The 14,592-nt window shown below is 41.5% G+C and overlaps 1 protein-coding gene across 1 annotated transcript in view; it reads right to left on the bottom strand.

Annotated features, from left to right (window-relative positions):
• PELI2 (pellino E3 ubiquitin protein ligase family member 2) overlaps nucleotides 1–13,644 on the bottom strand; it is a 116,461-nt gene extending 102,817 nt beyond the window's left edge. Inside the window, exon 1 of the mRNA XM_020986451.2 lies at nucleotides 13,480–13,644. Coding sequence (XP_020842110.1) covers nucleotides 13,480–13,556 — 77 coding nt within the window. The 5' untranslated portion in view covers nucleotides 13,557–13,644. The remainder of the gene's footprint in view (nucleotides 1–13,479) is intronic.
• Between the last annotated feature and the right edge of the window lie 948 nt (nucleotides 13,645–14,592).

Below are 14,592 nucleotides of genomic sequence, written 5' to 3'. Positions count from 1 at the left end.
AGTTCGGTATGGGTGCGCAGGCCGCAGCAAACCTGGAGGCGGCCTCAGAGGACTGAAATCTCGATTTCCAGACTCCTCAATCCACAAATTCCAAAGACAACCTACAAGGGCAGTGGGAAAATTCTGTTTCTGTGTGCTGAGAGAAGAACACAGGGTCTCAGATCCAGTTCCCCGAGAACACGGCCCTGGGGGTACAGCTGCCTCCTAAGCTTCAGGCCCACAGACTGAGTGGCTGATCAGAGGTGGACTGCAGGGATCTCTTTGCCAGTGCTGAGGCAGGAATCTCTTGCTTTGCCCCGTGCTTGGACCAGGGTCACAGCTCTGGGCGGAGGTCCTAGGGTGAGGAGGAGCGCTGGCACGGTAGAGCTTGTAATGGCTGTGAAGAGCAGACCCTCTTCACAGTTACAGGACAGAAAGGAGTACTTGTGGTCACTAATAGACCACAGCACAGGCTCTGGTAAACAGAGTAAAAGGAGTACACACCTTGCCCCTTATCATACCGCCTTGGAAGAACTGAAAATTTACAGGTCCCTACAAGTATCTCTGAAAACAGCTATACAAACCCCTGAAGCTTGGGACAGTACATTCTCCACATTGGAAGCAGACTCTTACCTCAACAAAGAGTTTAAAACTCAAGTAATTGGCCGGGATCATGAGCAAGAAGCACAAACAGAGTCACACTATATTATCTTACTTTGGTGAAAAAGAAGATCAAAACATACAACCAGAAGAAGACAACAAAGTCAAAGCTCCTACATCCAAAGCCTCCAAGAAAAATATGAATCAGTCCCACGCCTTGGAAGAACTCAAAAGGGATTTTGAGAAACAAGAAGAAGTAGAGGAAAAACTGGGAAGAGAAATGAAGTGATGCAAGAAAATCATGAAAAACAAGCCAACATCTTGCTAAAGGAGACCCCAAAAAATACTGAAGAAAATAACACCTTAAAAAATAGCCTAACCCAAATGGCAAAAGAGGTCCAAAAAGCCAATGAGGAGAAGAATGCCCTAAAAAGCAAAACCGGCCAAATGGAAAAGGAAGTCCAAAAGATTAGCTGAAGAAAATACTTCCTTAAAAATTAGAATAGAGCAATTAGAAGCTAGTGACTTTATGAGAAATCAAGATACTGTAAAACAAATCCAAAAGAATGAAAAATTAGAAAAATGTGAAATATCTCATTGGAAAAACAACTGACCTGGAAAATAGATCCAGGAGAGACAATTTAAAAATTATTGGACTATCTGAAAGCCATGATCAAAAAAAGAACCTTGACATCATCTTTCAAGAAATTATCAAGGAAAACATAGAACTCGAAAGAATCCATTGATCTCCTCCTGAAAGAGATCCCCAAAGGAAAACTCCTAGGAATATTATAGCCAAATTCCAGAGTTCCCAGGTCAAGGAGAAAATATTACAAGCTGCCAGAAAGAAACAATTCAAGTACTGTGGAAACACAATCAGGATAACACAAGATTTAGCAGCTTTTACATTAAAGGACCAAAGAGTATGGAATATAACATTCCAAAGGGCAAAGGAGATAGGATTACAACCAAGAATCACCTACCCAGCAAAACTGAGTATAATCCTTCAGGGGAAAAAATGGTCATTCAGTGAAATAGAGGACTTTCAAGCATTCTTGATGAAAAGACCAGAGCTGAATAGAAAATTTGACTTTCAAATACAAGACTCAAGTGGAACGTGAAGAGGTAAACAGGAAAGAGAAATCATAAGAGACTTATTAAGGTTGAACTGTTTACATTCCTGCATGGAAAGATGATATTTATAACTCATGAGACCTTTGTCAGTATTAGGGTAGTTGGAGGGAAAAAATTATATGTATGTAGGTATAGATAGACAGACAGATTGATAGACAGACAGATAGATAGACAGATATAGATAGATAGAGGGCATATGGTGAGTTGAAGATTAAGGGGTTATATCTGGAGAATAAAGTTAAGGGATGAGAAGGATTATACTAGGAGAGAAGAAAGGGAGAGGTAGAATGGGGTAAATTATCTCACAAAAAAAAACAGAAAAGAAAAGGCTCTTACAGTGGAGGGAAATGGGGAAGGTGAGAGGAATGAGTGAATCTTATTCTCATAGGATTTGGCTTAAGGAGGGAATAACATACACATTCAATTGGGTATGGAAATCTGTCTTACCCTACAGGGAAAAAAGGGGGAAGGGGACAAGAGAGCAGGGGGATGATAGAGAGGAGGGCAGATTGGGAAAGGGGTAATCAGAAGCAAATACTTCTGAGGAGGTACAGGGTCAAAAGAAAGAACAGAATAAATGGGAGGGCAGAATAGGATTAAGGGAAATAGAGTTAGTTTTTCACAACATGTCTACTATGGAAGTGTTTTGTGTAACTGCACATGTATAACCTATATTGAGTTGCTTGCCTTTTCAATGAGGGTGGGTGGGGGGCAAGAAAGGGAGAAGATTTGAAACCTAAAGTTTTAAAAACAAACATGATTTAAAAAAATGTTTTTACATGCTACTGGGAAATAAGAAATACAGGAAATGGGGTACAGAAGTCTACCCTGTCCTACAGGAAAATAGAAGGGGAAGGAGATAAGAGAAGGGGGTAGAGACAGAAGAAAGGACAGACTAGGGGAAGGGATATTCAGAATGCATGCCATCTTGGGGTGAAGGGAGGGGTGAGATGGGGTAAAAATTTGGAACTCAAAATCTTGTGGAAGTAAATATTGAAAATGAAAAATAAATAAATTTATATTTTAAAAAAATGAAACACATTTAGTTGTTAAAATTCTACCCAATGATTTATACTGTATTGGCAGTAGAAACTGGTATTTCATATAGTACTAGTCTATCAGACTTCAAATCTACTGTAGATATATCAATGAAATGGTCAACAGCAGGCTTACAGCTACTGAAAGTAAATATAGAAGGTATTTTCAAATATATCCACCCATAATTCCTACTGAATACTTCCCATAGTCCGTTTCTGAGGAACAAGAAATAATTTCAAGCTTTATGCTTCTAACCCAACTAGCACTTTTATGACAGAAGCAGACTGAACCTGAAAGCTGTACCTTTGTCTTCTATTCCATAGCTTAGCTGCTACTACACAAAGTTATGCTCAAATATCCCAAAGTACACGGTCCTTCTTCTTCCTGCTCCTCTTTTTCTCATCCACATTTGGGCCATGCTCAAATCATTATTCACATCATCATCACAGAACACAAATTAGAACTTGTGATGACAAACAATTTTCATAAACATTTTATTTTTATAAAAGTTACAAAGTAAAACCTATGTGCTTTTAAAGTCATATGAATACCAAAAAAAATTGTAATAATCCCAGAAAAATATATACTAGAGCTTTGTTCTGATGGCCATGTTGTGGCTGCCCCCTCATAAGATAAGATTATATTATAACAAGATCCCTTTGTAAATGAATATCTTCATAAATTGAATTTTGCCCTATAACCAATATAGATTGTCCCTATTACAGACACAAGAGATAATATATAAAATAGTTTGCAAATCTTAAAAGGCTGTGTAAATGTTAGTTATTATTGTTTGTAAATAAAACAATTTACACTCTCCTAATTTCTTTCATATAATCACTCATTTGGATAAAGGACACACTCATTTGATTTTCATAATTCCGAAGTAGTATGTACATCAATTTATTAGGATCAAAGAATCATACTGTTGAGGAGGGATGTTAAAGGTCATCTAGTTCAACCCCTGCCCTCTATAACTTTCTAACAGGTCATCCAGTCTCCATTAACCATCTCTCAAGATGAAGAACTTGCTACTTTTCAAGGTATTTCAAGTCCATCTTTAGTCAGCTCCAAGTGTTAGGATTCCTCAGTATAAGGAATAAAATTGTTTCTTATGCTGAGATGAAATCTGCCTCTCTGATACTTCAGTCTAGGTAAAAAAGGCCGTTCTTTGCCTCATTTCTTACCTAGCCTTAATCACTGAATGGGCATTGCCTCGGTCAGACTTAGCCTTACGAAAGGCCAAGGTCTCCCACTGCGTCCAGGGTCATCTCCAGTTGTCCTGACCTTTGTCTTGCCACTGGACCCAGATGGCTCAGGGGTAGAGAATGAGGCTGGTGACTTTGCACAGCTCTGCCTCACTTAAATCCGGTTCACTTGCAAGTCATGACAGATTGGTTTTAGTTCTGACCTCACCTCCAGCCTCAGGGACGAGAAGAACAAATTCAATCCCTCTTCCACATGACAATCCCTTAAATATTTGAAGATACTTATCATACCCCTCTAAGTCTTCTCTTCTTCAGGCTAAACAGACCAGTTCCTTCAATTAATCTTCACAAGCCACACTTTCATGATTCCTAATCAATCTGATGGGCGTCTTCTAAGCATTCTTTAGTTTTTCAATATATCTCTCCAAAATATAGTGGCCAAAATTGAATATAATAATTCATATGTAGTCTGACCAGGACAAAACCCAACACTTTCTATTTTTGAACCCTATGCTTCTATGAAAATAATATATCACATTCCTTTCTCTAGATGTGAAATCAGACTATTGACCCACACTGAGCTTACAATCCATGAAAATTCCCATTTTTTTTCATATTTACTTTTGTCTAGCTACATCCCTTCCACGCTGTGAGCTTTTGAACACAATGGTGGACTTCACTGTATAGCTTATTATGTTTCATCTTAACAAATTAGGCCCATAATGACGGAAGCAAGCTGGACATCAATTATCAGGGTAATAACACTACTTAAATGAAGGGATGAGTAGGCTATTATTAATAACATAATCATCCTCATCATTGTTATTACTTTCAAAGGAGAAAAATGAGGCTGAAACAAGCGACTGACTTAAGATTATACAACTTTTTTTAATGGAGCTCGACTAGAACTCATAACTAAGAGAGGTTTCACAGGATTCAACAGGGGCAAATGTCTCAATTTTCCAAAAACAGAGAAGAGTAAATAGTCTAAAAGTCCTAAGGGCTATTGAGCTTGACTTTAATACCTAGCAAGATTCCAGAACATAATACCTAACTAAACTCCTTTCCTTTCTGAGAGGGTTACTAGACTGATCAATCAGATGTTGTCTGTGTAAATTTGTCAAGAGATTTGGGTTCTATGGCAGCACCGATAGTTAGGTCAATTGAAAACTCATTTAATGTTCAGACCCATATAGTAGAGTTATTAGTGATCCCACATCAAGTTAGAAGGCAATCCCTATCGCAGAGGTTATAACTTAGCACAGTGCCTGGCACACAGTAGATATCTTTGAAATGTTTATTGATTGATTTTTGCGTCATGGCCCCCTTTGGCAGTCTAGGGACTTCCACTCTTTCACAGAATATTTTAAATGCATAAAGTTGCAAAAGAAACAAATAATACTAATATAATTTACAAAATATTTTTAAAAACAAATACAAAGACCCCACATTTAAGGACCCCTGTTTTATTGGAATGGTCCCAAAATCTGTGTTTGGCCATGCGATAGCGGGCGTGCTTATTGAGTTTACAAAAACACAAAGCCAGATCAACACAGGTTGAATGACAGTCAAGATTCAAAAAGAATCTAGAATTCTAAGCTAGAATTTTGGCCTAATTCTAAGAAAATGAAATTTCACAGAGATAGATATAAAGTCTTTATGGGTTCAAATAATCACCTTCAGAAATGTAAGATGGGAGAGGACTAAACAGAAAACAGTTCATCTAAAAAACAAAAAAACCTGGTGGCTTTACAAGCTTGACACCCAGCCACAGTTGTTTATTGTCACCTCACTCCGGCCTGGACTCTTTGTGGACTCTGACTTCTACTGCTCCTCCAGACTGCCTCACTGACTGGGCAAATGTATGCTTCAAACCTCCTTCACCCTCCCCCTATTCCAGCACCCCTGTCTGTACTGAATTCCTTCACTAGAATATAAACTCTTGGGAGGGTAGGGACTCTCCTACTTGCTTGTATTCATATCTCCAGCCTTCAGCACAGTGCCTAGCAATTATTTTAATTGCTTATCTATCTACAATAAGCAATGCAGTGTCTAATACAAGGGAGTGACATCCCCACTACACTCTTGCCTTGTCAGACCACATCTAGAGTGTTGTGTTCAATTCTGGGCACCGCCCACTTCCACTTTAGGAATGACATTGATAATCAGACACTAATAATCAAGACAACCAGAAGACAGCTACCAGAATGGCAAAGGGCCTCAAGTTATGCCCTGAGCTTCACCTGAAGGAAATGAGGATGCTTACTCTGAAGAAAGGAAGACTTAGGAGACACATGTTAGTTGTCTTTAATTATTAGAAGGGCTATCCATAAGGAGAGGGATTCAACTTGTTCTTTTTGGCCCCAGGGAGCAGAAGTAGGAGCAATAGGTAAAAGTTGTGAAAAGGAAAACTTAGGTTGGATGCTTGGAAAAACTACAGAGTTCTCCAAAAGTGAAATGACCTTCAGTGCTGGTGTGTTCCCCTCAAGGGAGTTCTTCAAACAAACACCAAATGAGCATATGTTGAGGATGTTATAAAGGGGAATTGTGTGCAGACATAGGTTGGATACAGTGATCTCTGAGGTCCCTTCCATTTCTGTTGTTCCATGATTCTGTGAAAACTGATTGCTCAATTTTTCACTAGCTTGGTTTCAAATCCCAGTTCTGACTATTTATGCTGACATTTTTATTTAGTTCTCCTGACAGAAGCTGAAAAATTAATAACCAATGAAATCCACCAGTTCATTTTTCCCCAGGACATTGGTTAATTTTCCTCTAATAGCAATAACTTCACCTTTCTGATTAACTATATTAAAATGAAATACCACAGATCTCAGAACATTTGTTAACAAAACCTTTGGCAGGATGACTTTATAGGATATCAAGAATTTGGGATTCTATTTGTAGCCTTCCTATCTGATGAAGGGTCCTATAACATTTGTTACCTTTCATTTCAGCTTACATATCTACTTTGATTATGAAAGATCCAGAGAAACCTTCGTTTCCTCATCTACAAAATGAGGATAATATTACAACTACCTACTTCATAGGATTATGAGAAAAGTTCGTTATAAATTTTAAAGTGTTATATGGAAGCCCAGAGAATAGGAGGGAGAGGTAGAAGTTGCCACAGGCAACAATCAGAAGTGGGAAGTCTCAGGTGGGAATGGACCATCACAACCACAGCCTTACACGGGAACAGCTGACTGTAAAACCGGGGGTTGGGAGAGGCACAAATAAAATTGCCAGAGTTTGAGAACAGTCATGCCAGGGAAGGCAGAGGTGAGGAAGGAATCCAGAAAACTGTCAAGCCCAAGCAGACTAAGACTACAAGAGCGGGTGGAGACTGGACCTCCCACTACAATCCAAATGAGTAAAACAAAGATATGGAACACAATGAAGAAATATGAAGGGTCAGGAGATAAACAAGAAGTAAAAAAAAACCCAACAGCAGAGACTCAGAGAAAAGGCCAGTTTGGCCACAGAGACTATAAGAGTACCTGGAAGAAATTTTGAAAGGGATTAAGAATGGAATTATGCACATTAAATAAGAGCTTTGGAATAAAGAATTGAAAGGAAAATAGAGAGCTTAGGACAGAAGATGGAAAATCTTATACAAGTAGTGGTACCCATGAAAAATAAAACAGACTGACAGATGTCATTAACTACAGAAAATAACAAGAAATAGTTTTCCTAATTGAAAGAAAAGAAAAAAATATATAAGGCGTTTACTATAAAAAAATGACACCTGGAAAACAAGGCACTAATATGAAAATCATTATCCTTGAAAATGATAGCAAAAAAAACAAAACTTGGCTACAATAGTTCCAGAAATCATAAATTAAAATTACTGGATTTTCCAGAATCAGAAGGCTAAACAAAAATAGGAAGAATCCACCAGGCACTTCCTGAAAGAAACTTCAAACGTCTATCCAGAGCTTCCAGGTCAAAGGGGAAAATAAGAATAAAGTGGAATACTATTTGTGCAGGAAGAAATTACTAAAGAGATTAATTCAGAAAAATCTTTAAGAGTTCAATGAAATGCTACCAAGTGAAGTGACCAGATCTAGAACAATATATACACTGACTACAAATTATGAAGGACAACCTGAAAGATTTAAGAATTCTAATCAATGCACTAAACAATTATGACCCCAGAAGTCTGATGCCACCCTCTTGGCAGAGACCCAGTTAAGTTTACAAGGAGCCATGAGATAGGGAGAAATTAAGGGAGAAGTGAGTCATGGAATGTGCAGGGCTAAGGAGACAGTCCTAGATGGGATTAAGAACACAAAGGATGAAAAAATAAGGGTTGATTTAGAAGTATTTTAAGCTATAAAGTTAGGAGACAAGAAAGAACTCAAAACAGATGGCCTCAATAAAGAAGGAGGCAAAGTCCTCTGTTGAGAGAGAGAGGTGATAGGCTTGGGGAAAGGTTTGGAACATTAATACACAAGAAGTTTTCCCATTTAAATTCTATCAGTGGAATTTTTTAAATGTACAAAAATTTAGAACATCAGATTTTTTTTAGGGTTTTTTGTGGGAGATTCTGTTTTAATTTCAACTATTCCTTGTTCATCTTTGAGGCACTTAGTTTCACTGAATATCACCTCTCAGCTAACAGCTGAAAAAATGGGTATTCAAAATTTAATGATCTGATAAGTTCTTTGAACAATTTGATAATATAGTAAATCAAACCACTCAATATAAATGGTGAACTGCTTTTTGAACCTAATTTGTTAATTAAGCAATTGACACAACAGTCTTAACTATGATACCATTTCTTATTTTTACATAAAGGCATCTAAACCTCCAAGATGACTGCCTTACTATAAACTATATTAACAGACCTTCTTTAGAATGCTTATTTTATCTGTTTCTTTTACAATGTTTTACTATATTTTCAGAGAACTTTCAAACTACTGACTTTGAGTTGATCTAGTTCCCAAATAATGTTTCCATTTGGAAGGCAGAAGAAAAGACCTGACACTGCAAACATTTAAAGGGTTAAGTTCTGAGAGTTTAAAATTACAATAGCCATAACTTTGTCAACAATGAAAATTCAATTCAACTTACTTCAGAAAACATTTGTTGAGAACCACTATGTGCAAAGCATTGTTGAGCACTGTGGACTATTATGGGGGGGGAAAATAGAGCCTACCTTTACCCTCAAGGTGCTAACATTCTTCTAGGTAGACATCATTTCTACAATATGTAAATGTAGCACAAGGTTAAAATGAGGATAACAACACCTACCTACCAGTGCTTTTATGAGGATCAAATGAGACAGTATAGTGCCCGACACACAGTAGTGCTTGTTTTCTTTCTTCCTTCCTAATCTAAATTTACATCCTAGTAATTCCCATGCTTTGGTCACAGTTCTGCCTTTTTGGCAAAAAGAGAACAAATTTGAACAAATGATGAGCAAGATAGATAAGACAAAGTGTTCTAGGAAAAGCACTAAGCAGAGGGATAAAGAGTAAGCACTTGAGGTGAGACAAAGTAAAGGCACCAAAAATTCCAAATGGCAAAGATAAAGAAAAAGGAAATATATTCACTATCTTGTGGAATTTGAGTAAATCCTCTTCCTACAAAATGGCGGAAAAATGCCATGTTGAGTTTGAGAGCCAGCTACCAGGTCAATTTGGCCCATGAAAGGGAGTAGTGTGAGCCAAAGTTGAAAAGGCAGAAAATGAAGCCAGACTGAAATTGGTTTTAAGGCTTTAAATATCATGCTAAGGAACCCTGGAGACCATAGGGAGCTCCTGAAGAAGCTTTTAAGCAAGGAAGTAATATAATGAGACTTGTGCCTCACGAAGATTTTTTTGGCAGCATGAGAGAGATCTTTATTTCCTTAATGAACAAATATATAAAGTGAAAAGGGTTTTAAATCCGTTCTGCTTTTGCCAAAAAGGCAGAACTATGATGAAAGCATGGGAATTACTAGGATGTAAATGTAGAGTAGGAAGGTAGAAAGGAAACAAGTGTTACTATGTGCCAGGCACTACATTACATCATTTGACCCTCATAAAAATGCTGGTATGTAGGTGTTATTATTATCCTTATTTTACACTTGAGGACACTGAAGCAGGCAGATTTTAAGTGACTTAACCAACAGCTAGTCATGGGTCTAGGGTAAGGTTTGAACTCAGATTTTCTTGACTCCAGATCAGTATTCTATTGCACCACCTAACTGCTGATTAAACATAAAGGCAAAAAAACTCCCAAACAATTAACACTGTCCAAAATTTTAAAATGCGGTAGGAGGGAAGAGATGGGGGTGGGGGGAGTTAAGGAGAAAAAAAGGGACAGGAAAGAAGTAAAGACAAATAGAAGATAGTTTCTTATCACTAAAGGTCTTCATAGGGCAGCTAGATGGCACAGCTGATAAAAGTGGAGAGCCAAGAGTCAGGAAGACTCATCTTTCCAAATTCAGATCTGGCCTCAGACACGTACTAGCTGTGTGGACAAGTCACTTAACTTGTCTGCCTCAACTTTTTCAGGGAAACTATTTGTAAGTTTAATCAATTTAAACCAAATTTTATTCCTATTGGCAAAGTGTCAGGAAAAAAAATATGTTTTCTAACAACATAAACAAATATTCATTGGGCATCAATTTTAAATTGATGCCCAAACAGTATGCCACAAAAATGAAGATACTCTCATTTTCATTATAAACTCTTAATGTTTCTTTGAAACATTTCATCGTTGATTTCTTCAATAACAAAAATATATATATTTTTAAAGAGCTCTGAAGAATCTTTTATAAGAGGCTGAGTTAAATTTACTAGAAGCCAGTCATATAAATATCACTAACCACCACTAAAATTGTTAGTTTCAGCATGCAGAAAACAGTTCAAAAGTCAGGACTGAATGCTTGGAAAGCCATCTCCCATATCCCTACCATTCACAACATTTTTAATGCAACTTTTTTTGTAATGAAGGAAAATGCTTATCTTGAAACTTAACTGTCTAAAAATCGTTAATGCTAACAACATTCCTGTAAGGGAAAGGGGGCAGAAAGAGTAAGGACTTGATAATATTGAGCTGTCACTTGTCTAGAAATCCATCATATGTTTCTCTGTTTTAAAGTTCCAGTACATTTTTGTAAGAAAAATTGTATTTTAAGTGGTGCTTTAAGAAGTTCAGCTATCAAAATAAAGGCTGCATACAGAGAGCAAGAGTTCTCTCTGAACGCTGGAGTCAGAAGAGACCAAAATTCAAATTACATCTGCAAAAACTTACTAACTGTGTGACCCTGGGCAAGTTTCACTTAACTCTTCCAAACTCCAGTTTTCTCATAAGTAAAAACAAAGGTCTAATAATATCTCTGATACCTCTGTCACATGGGTGTTGTGGGGACACAGAGTACTTAGAAAACCTTAAGAGTAGAATAACCTTTTTTGAAAATCAAGTCAGAAGCCTTTAATTTTGCTTACATTTCTTTTCCTCACCTGCGTCTGTGATGTCCTGAAAAAAAGTTTCATATTATTTTAACTAAAAAATAATGAAACTCAGAACTCTATATTTAAACAAGAATAAACATTTCCACCCCAGAAACTAATCCACGTTGGTATTATCTTCTGCCTCCCAAAATATCCCCCTTTCACCACTCTCTTTATCCCCTTTAGCCTACAGCCCTTTATCTATTTATTAAGGATAAATAATGGAAAATGTGACAAGGAAAGAGTAGGTAAAATGACGTTTCTAAGTGCTTCAGCTTAATGATTATAGATAATTACTATCCTCAAAATATGGTCTTCACCAGTAGGACAGACCTAAAGCTCTGTGAGCTCCTTGCTGCTGCCTCTCTGTCTGAGAGCTGTATCTAACTCACTGCTGTGGAGCATCCCTCCCGGGGATGCCACCCACCTTCAAGATGCAGCGCTAGTGTCCAAAGAACACAGCCTTGCTCCAATTCTGGAGCCCAGCCCTGACCTCGGGCCCCACAAATCAAGAAGGAGCCAATTCCTAACATCTGTACCCAACGAACTCGTAAACTCCAAATGGGGAAAAGTTCACAGAGGGCCAAGCCAACGGGTTTGGTCCAGACAGTTCACCACAGGGCCTTCCCCAGACTGTAACCACTCCCGTCACCATAACAATATATATAAGTAATTGCCTGCTTCTTCCCAAGTTGGGTTGCAAATTAGTACCCATCCCAAAAAAGTCTCAACATCTGTCTGTCTGAGACCACTAAATAAAAAGCACCATAGGAAAGGAGATGACGGTGCCCAAAGAAAAAAACAACCAGCAACACCCAAAGCCTCATTTCCCTCGGGAAGCACGAATCGCCCCCAATCCTCCCTCTCAATGCAGTTCCTTCCATCACTCCCAGGGCATCTCACAAACTCTCCACCTTCCAGACCGCAGGTCTCGGATACACAGGGACCTCACCCTCCCACAGCAGCCAAAGCCACATCACTATTACTAATCCTCCAACCCTTGAACCTGCCAGCTATTCACAGTAACCTCATTCCGCACACAACCCCCCTCCCCCTCCAAGACACATCGCTACTAATCTTCTAGCCCTAGAACCTGGTCCTCCTCCTGCGATTCACCATAACCTTATTCCGCCGCAGCCTCTCCCCAAGAAGCAGAATAAACTATGCCTTCAGCCCCCCATACCTGATCCTCCAGTGACTCACACTAACTTTATTCCACCCTCCCCCCACTAATCCTCCAGCTCTTGAACTTCCCCAGACTTCTCTACCCCAAAGGAAGTGGAGAGGAAGAAGAAAAGGGGAGAGGGGAGGAGGAAGAGAAAGGAGGAAGGATGAAAGGAAGAGGGGGGGAAAGGAGGGCGAGGAGGAGAAAGACCAGGAGAGGGGAAAGAGGAAGAGAAAGAAGAGGGGAGGGGAGGAGGAAGAAAAAAGAGGAGGGGGAAGGAGAAGGAGGAGGAGGAAGACGAGGAAGAGGAGAAAGAGAAGGAAAGAGAAAGGAGGAGGGAGAAAGGAGTAACAGGGGAGAAAGAAGGAGGGGAAAAAAATTCAGGCTTGGCAATTTAGATGGAGAAGCAGAGCAGCAACACCCCCTCCCCCTCCCCACACATACAACCCCTTACCCCAACAGCAGCCCGAGAGGCCCAGGAACAAGTTATAAGTTCCCACATCATCCCCCCACCCCCACATACACACACTTCCCTGGGCACCCCATATTCAAGGGAGCTTGGAAAGAGGCTGCCACGAATGTAACACCCACGGAGGGTCTGTGCCTTTCGTCCCAGCCCTGCAATGGCCCCAGCCGGAGTTACGACCCCCGCCTCGGGCCCCTAACTCGGCCGATCCGATCTCTGCACTGTTACAGCACGCAGCTTATTTGCACGCAGTTGCCTGCGCGCCGTCTGCCCCAGGACTGGCAGCTGCTCGAGGGCAGGCACGGTCTCCTACCTCTCTTTGTATCCCCGGCGCTCAGCACAGAGCTCGGCACACAGTGGGGGCCTAAAAAATGCCGGCTGATGGACGGCCCTGACCCCCCGGGATCCCCGGGGTGGGGGTGGCGCTCCAGGGCCCTCACTCACCCCAGCACCACGAGCTCCCCGTATTTCCGCGGCTCTTTGCCGGGGGCGCAGGGCTCCTCCGGACCGGGGGCGAACATGGAGCCGCGTTCGGCTCCCTCCTCGTCCTCCTGGTCCTCGTCGTCCGCAGGCTCCGGCGGCTCTGGCCCCGCGGGCGCCGCCGCCTCCTGCGCGATCCCCGCCGGGTCCGCGCCGCGGCTACAATCCCATACGGAGAAGGGAGCCAGGGAGCTGGGGAAAGGGACGGTGGTGAGGGGGCCGCGGGGCGGCCAGTCCCCGAGGGGCTCCGTCTTGGCTCCCGGGCTCCCCGCCCGCGCGCCCGCCGGGACCCGCACCGAGCCCGCGCTCCCCCCGAGGCGGCCCCAACGCGGAGCCCGGCGGCCGTCCCGGAGCGGCGGGGCCCGAGGCGACCGGACGACCGGACTACCGGACGACCGGCGAGCTGCCAGCCGGAGGAGGAGCGCAGTGAAGCGGGGGAGGAGCGAACCGCGGCCCGGCGGAGCCACCCCCGCCTCCGGCCGCAGGCAGCCGCCCCGAGCCCGCCCCCAAGAAAGTGCGGCCGAGCGCGCCTCGGAGCCGACAGGGCTCCCCCTTCCGGAGCACGTGGGGCGGCGGAGGCCTCCCCCCTCACCTCGCGACCGCCCCCGCCCCCCGAAAAAGAGAGAGAAAAGGAAACAGCCTCCTCCCCCCCCCCGCGATGGCAACGTTGGAACCGTCCCCTATGTTATGTAAACATAGAGTAAAATGGAAAGGAGGCTCTTAAAGCCACAACTCTATTTTTTTTTTCATTCTTTCTTTTCTAAACTTCGTGAATGCTGCTCTGCTCTCGGACTTAGGGCGGGCACGTGGAATTGCCTGGTACCCGCCTGCGCTGGAGAGCAGACTGGGAGGGAGGGTGTGAATGGGGAAAAAAGAAAGGGTTACAAAGTATCTGTGGAGCTTTAAGGCACAGAGAATTCAGCCCTTGGTGTTTAAAAAAAAAAAGTTCCCCACAATATGGTATAATGCGTTTAGAAGAAACAGACGTAAACACAGTCCTACGTAAGTGGAGTGAGGAGGACTCAGGATAGATGGTTGAAGACTGCAAAAATTTGACTCCAGATGGAGTATCGTTTT

The sequence above is a fragment of the Phascolarctos cinereus genome, unplaced genomic scaffold, assembly GCF_003287225.1.
Source record: "Phascolarctos cinereus isolate Bilbo 61053 unplaced genomic scaffold, phaCin_HiC Scaffold_3;HRSCAF=262, whole genome shotgun sequence".
NCBI classification, from domain to species: domain Eukaryota; kingdom Metazoa; phylum Chordata; class Mammalia; order Diprotodontia; family Phascolarctidae; genus Phascolarctos; species Phascolarctos cinereus.
Note: the sequence above shows the minus strand (reverse complement) of the source record. Positions and strands in the feature narration are given on the sequence as shown.